General features: G+C 39.2%; 1 protein-coding gene across 1 annotated transcript; it reads right to left on the bottom strand.

Moving 5' to 3' along the window:
• Positions 1-1,112: 1,112 nt before the first annotated feature.
• On the bottom strand, positions 1,113-3,752 carry LOC100017233 (gap junction gamma-2 protein-like). Its single transcript, XM_001370819.4, has 3 exons — positions 3,636-3,752; positions 1,971-2,912; positions 1,113-1,570 (listed from the first exon to the last, which is right to left on the bottom strand). The coding sequence occupies exon 2, from the start codon at positions 2,881-2,883 to the stop codon at positions 1,990-1,992; it is 894 nt and encodes a 297-aa protein (XP_001370856.1). The 5' UTR covers positions 2,884-2,912; positions 3,636-3,752; the 3' UTR covers positions 1,113-1,570; positions 1,971-1,989.
• Positions 3,753-16,831: the final 13,079 nt, after the last annotated feature.

Below are 16,831 nucleotides of genomic sequence, written 5' to 3'. Positions count from 1 at the left end.
GATGTCTCACTTGGGGTAGAGGGACAGCCTGCCTTCTGATAGATTCCTATTTTAACTAATTAATCTTCCCAACTAGGTGCTAGACCAAATGGTTTCTATGCTACCAAAGGATGCAAATGCAAATCCTAATCTTCTCAATTTTGGTAGTGAGAGGCAAACCCTCATAACTGGAATGTGTCTGTAAGACTTAGACCCTATTCAGAATGAGCAAAAAATATTGTTGGGGGTGGAGTTAGAGGGAATAAAAGACTAGCCACAAATCTCAAGCAGCTGGTGTTACAGTGGATAGAGTACTAGAACTGGAGAGAAGACCAAAGTTAAAATATAACCTCAGACACTAGCTGTGTGACCCTAGAGAAGCCATTTAAACTCCACCTCGATTTCCTCAACTGTTAAATAAAGATAATAGCCCCCATCTTGCTGAGTTGCTGTGAGGATCAAATGTGGTAGTATCTGTAAAGGCAACCCCTTTAGATGATCATCTGCCTTATCCTCCTTATTCTGTGCTGTATGAACAGAGCCTTCCCCTTCATTTTTTCTAATGAGGATGGCTTCTGATTTATAAGTCTACAGTTTTCCTTCTCTGTAGGACCAGCATACTGGATGACCTAGGTACAAATGAAAACATCATGCCAAATCCTTGAAACATAATCTGCATATGGAAGACAATGTTACCTCTTCTTTCACATCTGTTTGGAGCCAGGGCTCCTTGTCCTCAGTTTGGTAAGAGTTTTCAATCCTAAAACCAGAAGTCTCTCAAGATCCAGATCAAGAATGATATGGTTGCCCAGGCATTGAATTAGGTTCTAAAAACCCTTTTCAAGGGAGGCAACTAGGTGGATAGCAGCACAGTGGATACCTTGTGCTGGACCCAGAATTAAGGAAACCTGGGCTTAAATTTGGCCTCTAATACTTCTCAACTATGTGATTCTGAGCAAGTCACTTAATCCCAGTTATCTAGAAATGATACTAAGACAGAAGGTAAGGGTTAAAAAAGAAAAACAATCTGTTGCAGGTTCCAGGGGCTTCTGGAGCTCCAAGGTAGCTTGAAATTCAGTAATTATCTTTCAATTCACATTCTCTCCTTTCCAGAACAAAAGCAAGGTACAGTATTTAATACAAACATTGTTTATTGGTCCACAAAACTTATAGACTCAAATACCAAAAGCCAGTAGATAGGTCAAGTTGCAGAAGGCTTTATCTCTAAGACAGACTACTCTAGCAAATGCCCAAAATACCTCATTCACAACCCAGAAGCCCAACCCTTCAGACTCTTCTATGATTGTGGGTTCCATTCTCAGGATTGTTTCTAGGTCCATTATTCTGGATAGTCCAATTCTCTGGTGGTGTTTAAGGAAAAGGTGGCCATTTGATTGTGACAGGTTTCAGGTGGTGAGGAGTATAAAAGGGACCACCTATGAACACTCACCTTAAAATAGCTCATTAAAAGATCAAGTACTAAACAAAACACCATTTCCTTTATATATATTTCTAGATTTTCCCTTCCAGAGTCCAGATGCCAAGTTCAAGTTGTGATGAAAATCTGTAAATAAATCCACTTTTCACAGACCTGCAAAGAGAAAACCCAACATTAATAATACTGAAAAAAATAACAAAATAAAAAACCAAAAGGGATTTTAGAAACAATTTAGTACATTCCTCTCATTTTACACGAGGAAACTAAAGTTCTGGTAAGTGATTTACCAGAAGTTAAATAGGTAAGATTCTTGGATTTCTCTTCCAGTGCTCTGACCATAATACTAAAGCAGCTTCTATTTCCTTCCCTTTCAAGGATCCCTATCACCTTCATCCAATGCCTGCAAAATTCCCCCTAGGGAGAAAGGAATAGAATGCATTTAGAATAAAAGAAAAAAAAAGAAAGGGATTAGAATATTAAGGAAAAATGCCTTGGGAGACAAAAGGAAATAACAGTGCCATAGAAATGGTGATTTAGTTGACCCTCAACCTACCTGTGTTGGAGAGCAGGGCCTATTTCTGGGCTTGGTTATGCCAGTTTTGCTGAGCAAATAAACTGTAGTCTGGAGACTGCCCTGTAGAGGTAGGTTCTGTAGCCAAAAGAGGGCCCTGATTGAATACCATGCCCATTTGCTCCTGGACCAGATTCAACTGTCTCTGCATTTGTTCTAGCTTGCCAGCCTTGGAATGAGGAGATGGGGCAGGGTGATGTCCACCATTTTTCAGGCTTCTACCATTTCTTATGCTCCCCAGGCCCAGGTGCAGCAACTCGATCAGATTGAGCAGGAGGCAGAGGCCACTGACTGCATACATGACCAGCAGGAAGATGGTCTTCTCCGTGGGACGAGATATATAGCAAACGACGACATGAGGGCAAGGATTCTGCTTGCAGTCATAGTCGGGAGGCACTTTCAGGCCAAAGAGCAGATACTGGCCCGCTAGGAAGGCCACCTCTAAGGCAGTCCGCACCAGCAACTGGGCGACATAGGCCCCTAGGAGCCCATCCCTGCGGATCCTCCTGTGACCATCGTGGGCCCCATCCTTACAGGACTTCTTTCCCGGGATCAGAGACTCCTCCTCCTCTAGCTTCTGGGTCATCTGGCGCCGGGACAGATGGTGCACGGCATAGCCCAGATAAAACACGGTGGGCGCAGTGACCAGGACGATCTGGAATACCCAGAAGCGCACGTGGGAGAGAGGCGCGAAGGTATCGTAGCAAACATTTAGGCAGCCAGGTTGTGCTGTGTTGCAGGAGAAGCCACTGAGTTCGTCCCGGTAAATGGCCTCCCCACCCACGGCCAGGAGCACTAGTCGGAAAACGACCAGCACGGAGAGCCAGAGCTTCCCCACCAGGGTGGAGTGCTGGGTCACAGCCTCCAGCAACTTGGTCAGGAACGCCCAGCTCATCTTCTCTCTTCCCAATTACTCTCCACGACCTGAGGAGAGAGAGGAGCGAGTGAGGGACCCAGGCATGGGTAGTCCGCGACCCCAATTCCGGCTGTTCAGATTCAGAAGCCCACACTTCCTCGTGTCCGGCCTTTTCGTTCTGCGATCTCTGCCTTTCATAATCCCTGTGCGGAATCCTCTGCACTCCCTCCCTCTGAGACCCCACCCCGGGAATCTGCTCTGCTTCCCTGCTCCAATTTTTTCAAGTCCGGCTGGTCTGGACCTTGGGGCTGTGCTAAAGCTGAACCAGAGAAGAAGGATGGGGAGAATGGAGTCCTTAGCTGGGACAAGTGGCCAGACTAGATCAGCATCAGCAACGCTCCGCCGAGTCTAGAAGGGGTGCGGAGCCGACCCCGGGAGGAGGCCACATGGCAACCACAGGATTCTTTGTAAGGGGGCAACGAATCCCCTAACTGGCAAAGACAAGGACCATTGTGGTTAAGCAGAAAGCAGAAGGGTGGCCCAGCTTCCCCGCAAGGAAACTCTTAGAGTTGCGCGGTGATCAGGTAGCTTTGCTCATTTTCCAAGCCGAGGTCCAGAGGTTATCTGGCTCACACATCCTGGAAATACTTGGATAGGGGGGATTCTCGCGCCCTCCTCCACTCCCCACCTCCCCCTGTTCCCCACCAGTTTCTCACTCCTATCTTCCGGGGATAATCTCTTTCTCCCACCCGTTCCCACCTTAAATCTGCTCTTTTCTGCCCCACACTCACCTAGAATCCGAAATTCCCGAGAAACGCCAGAGAACTATCTGGAAGTGGATCCGCGGAAAAACTTAAGTCCAGCTAAACCGAGCTGGAATTGGAGGGTGGGAGGTTGGGGCAGGGTCTTGCGCATTGCCCCTCCCATAGGTTTGGGTTGCTGGAGGAAAAACCTGGGAACGGATTCGAATCTAACCAATTAACGTTTATTTAGCGACTAGGTGTCAGGCTCTCTGCTAAGTGATAAGGGATACAAAGGAAGGCAAAAACAGTTCCTACTCAAAGAGTTGGGGCTAATGGGGAAGACAGCATAGAAATAAATTATATATGTGTTTGTATACGTGTATATACACACACTTCATATATATCTGTGGGTACATGTGCTTGTATATACATTTGTATGCGTGTCTATATACACATATATGCATGTACTTGTGTATAAACACATATGCACTGTGTGTGTGTGTGTGTGTGTGTGTGTGTGTGTGTGTATACACAATACGTCTATGCAGAGAGGAGACGAAAAAGACGGAGAGATGGACCTGGAGTCAGGAAGACCAGAGTTTCAGTGTGACCTTAGTTGCTCACTGTGACCCTGAGCAATTGATTTAACCCCTAATGGCTGTGTGAAGATCAGATATATTTGTAAAAAAAAAAAAAAAGCACTTGGCACAGTGCCTGGCACATCGTAGGTGCTATGTATAAGAAGTCAGAGAAGCCAGCTGACAGAGATGAGGAAGAAGAGAATTCCAGGCATAGAGGTCAGTCAGTGAATATGCCTAGAATCTGGAGATGGAGGACTTGCTTGTGTGAGGAACAAAGGGGTACATGTCCCTGGATCATAAACTCCTATGGAGGGCAGTATGCTTCAAGAAAGCTGGGAAGGTAAGAAGGTATCAGGCTATGAAAGGCTTTAAAAGCAGCTAGGTAGCACAGTGGATAGAGCACAAAGCTCTAAGACAACTTAAAACTAAGATGGAGTTATGTAGGTTCAAAATTAGTTAAATTGCATTTGCAGTAACCATTGTCTTAATTGTATAGGAGTCACTGTTCTACAATGGAAAGAGTGATGGATTCAGGGCATTTGGGGCCAAATCTTTGGTCTGCCACTTAATACATTTGTGCTATTGAACAAGTCATTTCTCTGGGCCTTCAGTATCTTTTTTCTGTTAAATGAAAAGTTTGGATTAATAATAGCTAGCATTTTGATAGTGCTTTACAAATATTATTTCATGTAAGCCTCACAACACTGGGGAGTAGATGTTATGATTACTATCTCCATTTTACAGATAGGGAAACTGATGCAGGGGTGAAGTGACTCTTTCAGGGTCATACAGTTAAACTGAGTCTGAGATTGAATTTAAACTCAGATCTTTCTGACTTCAGGCCCACTGTTCTGTCCACTATACCACCTTAGCTGCCTAAATAGCTTCTAAGATTTTTCTTCCAACTCTAATTCTATAATACTGTGATCTGGGATATAAATGATATAGGTGCTTGTTGAGTGCCCAAACGAATGTTGAAATGTTCCAGATCTAGGAAGTGAATTCAGGTCATCTATTAGAAGAAATATCTCATCCCTTGTCACACACACACACACACACACACACACACACACACACACACACACACACACACACACACACACCTGTCCAATCTGCAATAAAAACTACTGAGGCACAACTCTGAGCCAAAACCCACTTATTAAAGGAACTTGCCCCTCTTTAATGAATGGGACCACAGATTTTCCGAATGATCTGACATGACTCCTTGCTCTCCAGTTCAAATTTTATAACCCTTAGATTCCAGACAGTTCAGCTGGTACTCCACATAGTACAAATTGCATTGGTGGCCCCAAGGCAATGAGTGGGCAGATCTCCAAGCCCTAGCAATGAGCAGATATTGGGCAATCATTGAGCCGCAGAATCCCACCCAATTTTGGGCAATCAAGGGAAAAGACAAAGGGATGAAAGGCTCCTAAACTAACTTGGGGACTTTCCATGGAGAGGCAAGGGTCCACTCCGCTGAAAAAGAGGGACAGGATGTACACCCATTGCTGATTAAGAGATCACAAGATTGGCAATGGCATACTTATCTCCCCAAACTGGGGGAAAGGAAAATGTCACAAGATCCAGAGGTCTAGATTATCCCCTTCCTCACACTGACATTTATTCATCAGGCCATATGGGTAGAGGTTCTTTTGCTAGGGCATTTTTATGGTTAAGCAAGTGCACTCATGACTCTTAGTATGTAGTCTTAAACCTGAGATCACAATATTGTAGATCACAAATTTATACTTGGAATGGACCTTAGAGGTCATCTAGTGCAATTCTCTTATTTTTAAAATGAACAGAATTTTCATGGAGTTGAAATCATGTGCCCTTACTGGATACCCTCTAGTGTTCCTCCTCCCCCTCTTCCTCTTCCTTCTCCTCCTTCTTTACCTCTCCTCCACACTTCGCAGCTTCCTTATTGTGTTATCTTCCTCAATTAGGTTATAAGCTCCTTGAGGGCAGTTACTATATTTGTTTTTCTTCTTTGTAGCCCCATCACTTAGCATAGTACCTGAAATATTTTAATCACTGAATAGATCACATGCCCCAAAGTAGGAGGATTTGGAGTGGTCTTTGACTCTGAATTGTGGGTCCATGTGAAATGGGAGGGAGGGAGGCAGGACAAGGGTGAATAGGAGAATGGAGTGTCCCTGGTCCTATGTCCTATATGTACTTTATATACCCCTGCTTATAGTTGTTTTTTTTTAATGGCTTAGACCTTGGACTTTATTTGGTTTAGAGAACTACATTGTTCTATGTGGAAGGGCCCTTCCTCTTAGAAAATAGGCATCACGTTGTTAAGGCTTTCTAAAATGGAGAGCCACATTCTATGAAGCCATGTCCTGACCAACCAAGGAATGTATGATCAGCCAGTTGGAGGATGGGTAATTCATCAGTAGTTGTGACTAGTTCCCAGTTACACAGCCTGTATATGTTGGAGGTAATACTTGAACCTAAGAATTCCTGACTCTAAGGCCAAGCCTCTACTATGTCATACCTATAGAAAAACTTCAGAAGGATCTCAGGGACTAACTAGTCAAACACATATCTGAACAGAGATCCACTCTGTGATATGCTTGACAAATAAATAATCATCTACTCTGCTGGAAGATCCCCATCACTTAGGGAGGGAAGAAGGGATGAACTTACCCCGACTTTATGTTGCAGAGTAGGGATTCAACCTAGGTCTTCTGACTGCAAGTCTGGTGCCCATTCTAGCACAACACAAAATACATTTTTTATGAATAGAAATAAATAGAAAATGCACAGGTTTTGTTTGTATAAAAATATTTATAGTTCCTCTTTTTGTGGTAACAAAGAATTAAACTAAACTAAAGGGATGTTCCTCAATTGGGGAATGGCTGAACAAATTGTGGTATATGATGGTGATGGAATAATATTGTTCTGTAAGGAATGATGAACAGGATGATTTCAGAAAGAGCTGGAAAGACCTATGTGAACTGTGAACTGATACAAAGTGAAACAAACAGAACCAGGAGCACATTATACACAGTTACTGAAATATTGTGAGACAATCAAATGTGATAGACTTTGCTATTAATAATAATACAATGATCCAGGATAATTCTGAGGACTTATGAAAAAGGATACTCTCCACCTCCAGAGAAGAACTATTGGAATAGGAATGCAGATGAAAATATATGATTTATCACTTGCTTATTTGGGTATATATTTGGGGATTTGGGTTTTATAAGATTATTCACTTATAAAAATGAATAATATGGAAATAATGTTTTGCATTGTAATATATGTATAACCCAGATTGAATTGCTTGTCAGCTCTGGGAGGGGAAAGGGAGGAAGAGAGGGAGACAATATGGATCATATAACTTTGGAGACATTGTGTGGAAGTCTGTTACTAAAATAAAAAAAGAAAAAAGAAAATGCACAGGTTCCAACATTTATAGAGGAAGTTAAGAGAGCTGACTGGCATAATGAGGATGTAAATTCAGGGATCCAGGAGTAGAGCATGTTAACAAAAGAGGAAGATAATCCAGTTCATTTGCTCAGTTTATTTTCTCCAAATATGAAAGACAAAATCATTCCAGATTAGGAAGGAGTGAAAAAAAAAAAGCACAAATCCAGATTTCCAAATCCAGTTGAAGTGCCTGGTGAAGACATAGATAACATTCTTTTTGAGACTGAAAGTAGCACAAAAAGAGACAAATGAGGAACTTGATTCTATTGAATGCTAAATCTAGGTGGAACTCAGATTAGAGATGACTTCATTGGCCCTCCCATGTAGTGCATCACTGCAGATCATATTATTAATGTTTCATAAGTGAATATTGGTTTGATAGCTCTTATTTTTATATCATGTTAATTTCTAAATGTACTTTTCTTCCTCCTCAATCCATCAAGACCTACATTTTAACCAATATAACAATTAATAATAATATCAATAAAATAAAAAAGAATTAGAAGCAAAGTAAATACCCATGAACTGGAGAATAGCCAAACAAAATGATCTTATCTCATCCTAGCTTTTCTGGCAAATTGTCCTGTGATACATGAAGGTAATTCCTCTTCTGTGAAAACTGATGAATATGGTGAATGCAGGAAAAGATGAAAAGATTTATATGAACTGTTTGTTACAAAATGAAGTAAGCAGGGCCAAAAAAACCAATGTATACAATGATGGTGTCAACCCACTACTTGTGCATGTCTGGCCCCATGGATCAGAGTAAAACTGAGTGGGGACCAAGAACCAGAGGAAGAGGCACAGGCACTATGTTATTATATTCTTCTCAGCAGAATAGCATGCATATGGGAGCTCCTCCCCAAAGAAAAGGAGCCTACCAGTTACAGGACTAACTAGTTTTTTTGCTCAAAGACCACCAAAGCTCAGGGTAAAGGGCATGACTAAAGTGAGTTCTTGAAATGGGCTTGGGGTTCTTGGAAACAGACAGATAACAGTTGTTTTATATGGAAAAATCTCTGAAGTTTTCTCTAATTGAGATAAAATTACTCTATCTGGAAAAACCTCTTGGGCTGCTCCCATTTCAGGTTATGTTGGAACAGTCCATTCAGGATTTATAATTGCTGGGATTCTCAAGCTTAGTTTATATTTACAAACCCCCTGGAAAGAATGGAGGACTGAGCAAATCCAACTAATTATTATAATTAGTATTCTTGTCATTTTTACAATGAGAATGATGTCAGTAAAACGAAAAACCAAAAAATAACTGAAAATCAATGTTGCAAGATTACAAGGAATAAGTGTGACCTCAAGGAAGAAATCAAAGAAAATTCTCTCCCCATTCCTTTGCGGAGGTGGTAATAGGGAAGGTGTATTCCATAAGCAAGAAATAACATATTTTGTTAGATTTTGTTGATATGTTGAACAATTTTGCTGTTTTTTCTTCCCGTTTTTCCTTTTCTTTCTAAAAAATAATTTTTTATAAGGAATGACTATCTGGGAGAGAGTAGAGGAAACAATACAGAAAGAAATTTAGTCAATGTAAAACCAAAAGATATCAACAAAATTTATTTTAAAAATAAAATTGTAAATGTACATACCTACAGATTTTAAGGTTTGCAAAGTACTTGACATATACTATCTTATTTAATATTCACAACAACCCTGTGATAGAGATCTCATTTTCCCTATTTTTCAGTTGAAGAAATTTTATGTGAGAGAGGGTAAGTGACTTGCCCAGGCTCACACAGTTATTAAATATCTGAGCCAGGGTCCAAATCTGGGACTTGCTTACTCCAAGTCTAGAACTCTACTCACTATACCACCTAGCTTCCCAAAAAAGAAAAAAAGAAAGAAAGAAAGCAGTTTAGCATTCTAGCAAAGCCAACCCTCACATTAACCATGCATGAAAATATATGCCACTATACACACCTATCATTCTCTATCCCTTCAAAGAAAGGAAAGAGGTACATTTTCTCAATTCTTCATGGTCTAGTTTGATCATAATAATTATATGGTATTCAGTTTCGGGTTTTTTGACCTTTCTATTTAAATTGCAGTCATTGTATATATTATTTTCCTGGTTCTGCTTTCTTTGTTGTTGTTCATTAGTTTTTCAGTCCTGTTGTGTCCAACTCTTCAGGATCCCATTTGGGATTTTCTTGGCAAAGATACTGGAGCAGTTTGTAATTTCTTTCACCAACTCATTTTACAGTTGAGGAAACTAAGGCACAGGAGGATAAATGACTTGCTCAGGATCACATAGCTAGTAAATGTCTAAGGCCATATTTGAACTCACGAAGATGAGTCTTTCTGCTTCCAAGTTCAGTACTCTACCCATTATACTCTTACTTAGGCATCAAATCACATAAATGTTCCTATGTTTCACTGAATTATTTATGTTAGTAATTCCTATGGCTATATTCTGTTATATTCACATACCACAATTTTTTTAGCCATTCCATAATCAATGAATATCTACTTTGTTTCCAGATCTTTAAATACATATATCATTAATGTAAGAAAATACTACTCTCCAGAGAGCTATTTCAAATATTAGTCTCTTATCAAGCCTCCTTTGCATATTCTTTCCCTGCCCTCTCAGTTGAAGATGTTGCCCCATAATTCTTTGAAAAAGATGAGACCATTTCCCAAGAGCTCTCCTTCCTTCCTATTCATTTCATGGAAATCTTTTCCCCAAAAATTCATCATTCCCATATCAGATAATGAGATGGTCCTTCTCCCAGCCAAGGGCAACCTTCTACATTCATGCTTGCTCTCTTAGCTTCTCCTGCAGTTACCTTCATTATCCTCCACCATACTATCCTCTACACTGGCTTTTTTTTCCTCAAAAACATGCCCAAGTCCTGTCTATACTCTTATCATCCCAAAACAGAGATCTCACTGTATCATACTCTCCATTTACTTTCTCTCTTCTTAATCCTTTCTAAACCCTCTGATATCTGACTTCAAATCTCATTATTTAACTGAAACTATTCCTTTTAGTTACCAATTATTTCTTAAGTGTCAAATTTAAATGCCTAATTTATTTTTTATTCTTCTTGACTTATCTGCAACATTTGGGGGCAAGTGGATGGTACAGTGAATAGAATAATGGGTCTGGAGTCTGGAAGGCCTAAATGGAGGCATTTGCTAGTTAAGTAAGCCTGGACAAGTCACTTAATCTTGCTTATCTGTTTCCTAGAGGATAATAATAGGACCTTCCCTACCCCTTGTAGAAAGATCAAATGAGATAATAATTGTTAAGCACTTAGAACTACTTTCTCCTTTTTGGATTCCTTGACACTACTTTCTAGTATTTCTTCTCTTATCTGTTTGACCATTGTTTTACAATCTTATTGGTTAGTTTTTCATCCATGTCATATTCTGTCCTGTATCCTCTTCTCTTTTAGTTCCAGACTATCTCACTTGGCTATCTCATTAGCATTCATTATGACCTCTGAGCAGATAGCTACCAGTTCTATATATTCACCCTAGTGTCTCCCTTGGTCTATAATCAATCATTCATTACCAGTTGCCTCTTGGACACCTCAAACTGGTTGTCATTTTAAATTTAATATTTTCAAAACAATTTAATATCTTTCCCCTGAAACTCTTCCTCCTTCCTAAATTTTCTGTTATTGTCAAGGGCATCACCATTCTCCCAGTTCACTTTCTACTCACAATCTTTGGGTCATCTTTTACTTTGGACTCACCCTACATAGTCAATCCATTGTCAAGTCTTTTCCTTTCTACTGATAACCTTGTTTTATGAAACCCTCAAGCCCTTGATCACCCTAGATAGGATTAGCAGATAAAATAGAATCTTAATCACCTTTTTCATCTTCTTAATTTCTACTATTGTATCTAGCTGCTCCCAGATTCCAGTTGTCCTTCCTTTTAGATACTCCCTAAAGTATATATAAGACCCTGAGTACTGCAGTTCAGTGGATAGTGCCATTATTGCTATCTATCTTTTTTGACATGGTGCTCCCAGGGCAGTAGCTCTGTGTGGCAGCTTTGGAGCATTGTCTCCCTTGTCCTTATTAAAGATGTGTTCTAGAATAACTACTCTGGTGGTTCTGAGTTATTTTCCAGCTTGACACTATCTATATAACATCTTTCATATATGCCCGATTCTTTCCACTCACATAGCCACCAACCTTGATCAGGTCCTCTTAAACCCTTACCTGGATTACTGTACCTATTCCCAGGTAGCCACTACAATGTGATTATATAGTTTTCTAGGCAGTACAGTGGATAGGGTTGCTGGACCTGAAGTCAGGAAGACTTATTTTTTCCTGAGTTCAATGTTCAAATCTGACCTCAGACATTTACTAGTTGTGTTACCCTGAACAAATCACTTAACCGAATTTAATTAATTTGCCTCAGTTTCTTCCTCTGTAAAATGAGCTGGAGAAGGAAATGACAAACCATTCCATTACCTTTGCTGAGAAAACTGCAAATGGGGTCAGGAAAAGTCAGCCATGACTAAAACAACAACAAAAATAGCTTTCTAATTATTTGCCCTTCCTCATCTTTCCCTAAGTGCCAAGGTAATTTTTCTAAAGTGTAGGTTTGACCTTGACCCCACCCCTTTCATTGAATTCCAATGACTCCCAATTACCCCCAGAATCAAATAGAAATTCCTTTTTAGGGCAATTAAAACTATTCATAACCCAGTCTCTTCCTGCTTTCCAGTCTCATACTTTCCTTTCCTTAGAACTCTTAAGATCCATCTTCTACTTTGGTCTACTTCCCATTCCTTCATTCCTCAAATTCCATCTTGTACCACTGCTTTCTCCCAGAATATGCCATCCTCTCTTGGTTTCTTTGTCTTCCTTTGAGATTCAGTTCAAGTCCCAACTTCTTTAGTCTTTTCTGATTCCACCTCCATCTTCTAGTGCTTCCTTTCCAAGATAACAAAAACTAGCATTTTTATAGTGCTTTAAAGTTTTCAAAGTGCTTTCTAAATTTATAATTTATATACTATACATAGCCCACATACCCCAATAAATAACCCACATACCCAAATATATCTAACCCATATAATATAAATTTATAACATTTCATTTTATTCAACAATCCAAGGAGGCAGGTCCTATTTTTATCACATTTTACAGGTAAGGAAACTGAGGGACTTGCCTGTATTTACAGGGCTAGTAAGTGTCTAAGGCTGTATTTAGATTCAGTTCTATATGCCTACAGATCCAGCACCCCCAGCACACTCCACTTATTTACCCTAAAGAAGATTACTTTACATCATCCCTGAATATATCTTGTTATGGAACTAATTAGATTCAGGTTGTCTCCTCCATTTAAATAGGAATTCTTTGCTTGATCATCTGGGTTGATGGGGATATGATTAGGGATGTAGACTCTAAGTGATCACCCTAATGCAACTGTCAATATTATGGAAACAGGAAATATGGAAATAATATTCTAAATTAACTAAATAACATTTTCCCAAAAAATGGAAATAAAAAAAAGATGAGTCAAACTAGGAAAAAATAAAATAAAATAGCTTAAATAAATAAAACAAATAGGAATTCGTTAGGGGCAGGAGATGTTTTTACCTTTAGTCTATCCACAGCTCTTAGCACTAGAAGTCCAACAAACAATAAGTACTTAAGGTACTTGGTGACTAAGATTTCCCCCCTAATTTTATTTTGTGAAAAGGCCTATTTTGTTTATCACAGACTCAAAAAGTCTGAGATGAAAAATCCTGGGGTAGTGAGGGGAGGGACAGGATTGTCTGGAGTTTGACCAGCCTCGGTCTGGTTCTGTTTTCATGTAAATTTCATGTCCTAGTCCTGGAGGGGTTTTTTTGGAATTGAATTAACTATTTCGTGGGGGGTTCAGAGTAGGGCTGGGAGGGAGTGGAAGTGGGTGGAGATGATACATTTATATTCATGCTGTCCTTTGAGCTGGTAATTATATTTGACCCTTCCATAGTTCCCTATTTGTGTTTTCCTTCCTATAACACAAGAGATTATGGGCATTTATTCATTTTTAAACTTACTTGTTTTGAGGATCTTTTTAGTTTGCTAAAATTGCTTATACTTAAGGAGGCTCTAAGGGACAGAAATCATTAATCTACATTTTCAGTTACATATTCAGACAAATGTTTGCCCAGACACTGAAGACTAAGATGGAGGATGATTTAAGGGGAAGGGAGGAAAAATATAACAAAATTTGAGTTTTTGCCTTCAAGAAAGGGGAAAGATGAAATATATGTGCATAATCTATAGTTTCTGCCTTCAAGGACTTTAAAATCTATTTGGGGAACCCAGATTTATATGTATAAAGTCAGTGTACTGTACAAATTTCAAATTTCTATTTCATCTCAATTTAATTCAATGCTTTTTTCGATTCGAGCAGGGAGGGTTCCTGAATAACAGTCAAATTTAGACTCACAGTCAGGGAAAACTTTTTAATCAAATTTTCAAAAAGTTAAATGGACTGTCTTCCTTACTGACTCAAGGTCTGCCCTTATGGGTTTAAAAAAAAATATTGTGGCCAGGAAACTTCATTTCCCAGCATTCTTTATTCTTCCTGGGGGTCCCCTTGTCTTGCATCCTGGTGTTGTGCCCTGACATGGGTTTGTTTATAATTTTGCTGAAATCCACGCTGCAGGGCTTTTTGGGGTTTTGCTTTAGCTTGAGCATGGCAGGTGTGGATCTCTGGCTCTCTGCTCTGCTCATTCCTTTGAAGGAACCCCCTTTCTCTCTCACTTTGTTGTTATTAAATCCTTTAAATTTACATACTTGGAGTACTCATTCATTTTTAGTCTTACACACTCTATCCAGTCTGCCACCCTGCTTGGAAGGGACTTTACTGATCATCTAATCCAGTCTCCTCCTTTTACAGATATGCAACTAAGATCTAAAGAGGGAAACTGATTTGTCCAAGGTAACACAAACCCTCACTGGAAAGGTTGCTGTGTGACCCTGAGCAAGTCACTTAACTTCTGTGTCTCAGATTCCTCATCTATGAAATAGGGACCATATTTTTCTAATTAAATTTTATTTTTTTTAAATTCAGAGTTTAATCAACAAAAAAACATTTCCATATACAAAGGGGAACAGAAAAGTTTATATGTGAACACATGTGACTATATTACATAAAAGTTCTTTTTTAAAGTACATAATAAATTCAACATGTTACTTTCAAAGCTATCCTGCTTGTCTGTATTTTCTTCTGAATTCCTTATTTTATGTTCATTTAAAAATGGTTCAAAGTAACTTTTTTCTTTCTTTTCATCTCTTTTTTGGTAGCATTACCAAACATTATTTGTTCCTCTCTTTTCTCTGAATGGCTTTTTCTCTAAAGAAAGAAAAACACAATCTTTGTAGAAAATATAGACAAGCAAAACAAATCCACGTATGTTCCATGCCCATAAATGTAGTGCCTTCTATACTTTAATTATGTCTTTTGTCAGGAGATATAGTATGGTTCATCCTTCCTTAGCTGTCTGGAGTTGTGGTTGGTCATTCTATCCACCAGAATTTTGTCTTTCAAAATAGTTTTTCTTTATACCGTTGTTGTTGTTATTATACAAATGGTTCCCTTAGTTCTTAGGATTCCCTCTGGATCAGTTCTTACAAGTCTTTCTAGGTTTCTCTCAAGTTATTCATATGCCCTACTTTGTTCAGCCATCCCTCAACAGATGGGCACCCTCTTAGTTTCCAGGTCTTTGTCAGATAGTCAATAAACATTTATTAAGCTCTTACTATGCTTCAGGCAATTTACTAAGCACAGAGGACACAAAGGAAGGGAAAAGATATTTCCTGCTCTTAAAGAGTTCACAATCTAATACAGGAGACAACACACACACACATATTCACATCCACACATATGATGTAGGAGTGGGTTATATGCCATATATATTCAAAATAATTAACAGAATCACTATACTGTGAACATTTTTGTACATATGAGACTTTTTTCTTTTTCTTTTGTAAACCTTAAAATTTCACAGACTTATGAATGTTAAAAATTTTACTCCACATTGAGGAATCTTCCAATTCCCTACTTGAAATAATTCCCTACCAGATAGTGAGAACTCTACTTGAATGTGAAAACTCCTTGCTATGGGAGGATCTCTACCCCATCCCTACTTGGGACTGCTTTAGGGGAGAAAACTCCTTGCTATGGGAGGACCTCTATTCCACCATACTTAAGAATGCTTTAGGGCAGAAAACTCCTTGCTAAACAATGAAAGTACTTGAAAATCATACTTATAAAGGAAAGGAGTTCTTTGAGCCATGCCTATTTTTGGAATTGATACAATGGGATGCTAAGTGCCTATAAAGGTGGGGCAACTTGTAACTACTTAGACCTAAAAGGTGAAAACTTACTCAGAGGTTTTCTCTTAATGAAATTAGTCGACACAGCAGCATTTTTTTCTGACTTACTAAAGAGATTAATCTACTCAGCGGTGAATTCAAAATGGGCTGTCTTTTGGAAAACATCTACAGTGATTGGTAGATGGAAGAACTTAGAGGAGGTGACATAGGAGATTTTGCCCTTAAAAATGGGAGCTCAGAGAAGAGCTGGAACTCATTCTGAAACATTCAGATTGAGGAGGACTCATTTTGAGGAAGACTGATTCTGAAACATTCAGATGGAGGAGGGAGCTGTTGAAAGCAGCTGAGATGATGCTGGCCTGGTGTCACTAGAATCCTTGCTTAGACAGATCTTGTGGTGAGTGTTAAAAAATTGACTGATTTCTCTCTTAAGACTCAGGTCTAGGCCATATTGGCTTGAGGCCCTTCATACTTATTCCTTTCTTACTCTCTCTCTCTTTCTTTGATTACTCATTGTATTATTAATTAAAATTCTCTATAAAACCCAGTTGACTTGGGCATATTCATAATTGGGAATATATTCCCTGGCGACCACCTTATATTTGATTTAAAAACCAAAACACTGTAGTGAAACATATTTTCTGTGGTCATAATTTACTCACCCTCTCTTATATCTATCACAATTTATATCTTCCACCATTTTAACTCACTACAGTTTACAACAACACTCTTTTAATCACTACAGTTTAAGACCTCAACCATTTTAAATCTAACACTTTGATCTCTTTAGTGGTATAAGCATGGTAATGGTACTGCTAAGTCAAAAGATATAGATGGTTTAATGGCTTTGGGGCAAAATGCTAACTTTCTAGAGAGGGTATACCAATCCACAGCCCTACCACTTGTC

This window comes from Monodelphis domestica, chromosome 7 (assembly GCF_027887165.1).
Source record: "Monodelphis domestica isolate mMonDom1 chromosome 7, mMonDom1.pri, whole genome shotgun sequence".
NCBI lineage: Eukaryota > Metazoa > Chordata > Mammalia > Didelphimorphia > Didelphidae > Monodelphis > Monodelphis domestica.
Note: the sequence above shows the minus strand (reverse complement) of the source record. Positions and strands in the feature narration are given on the sequence as shown.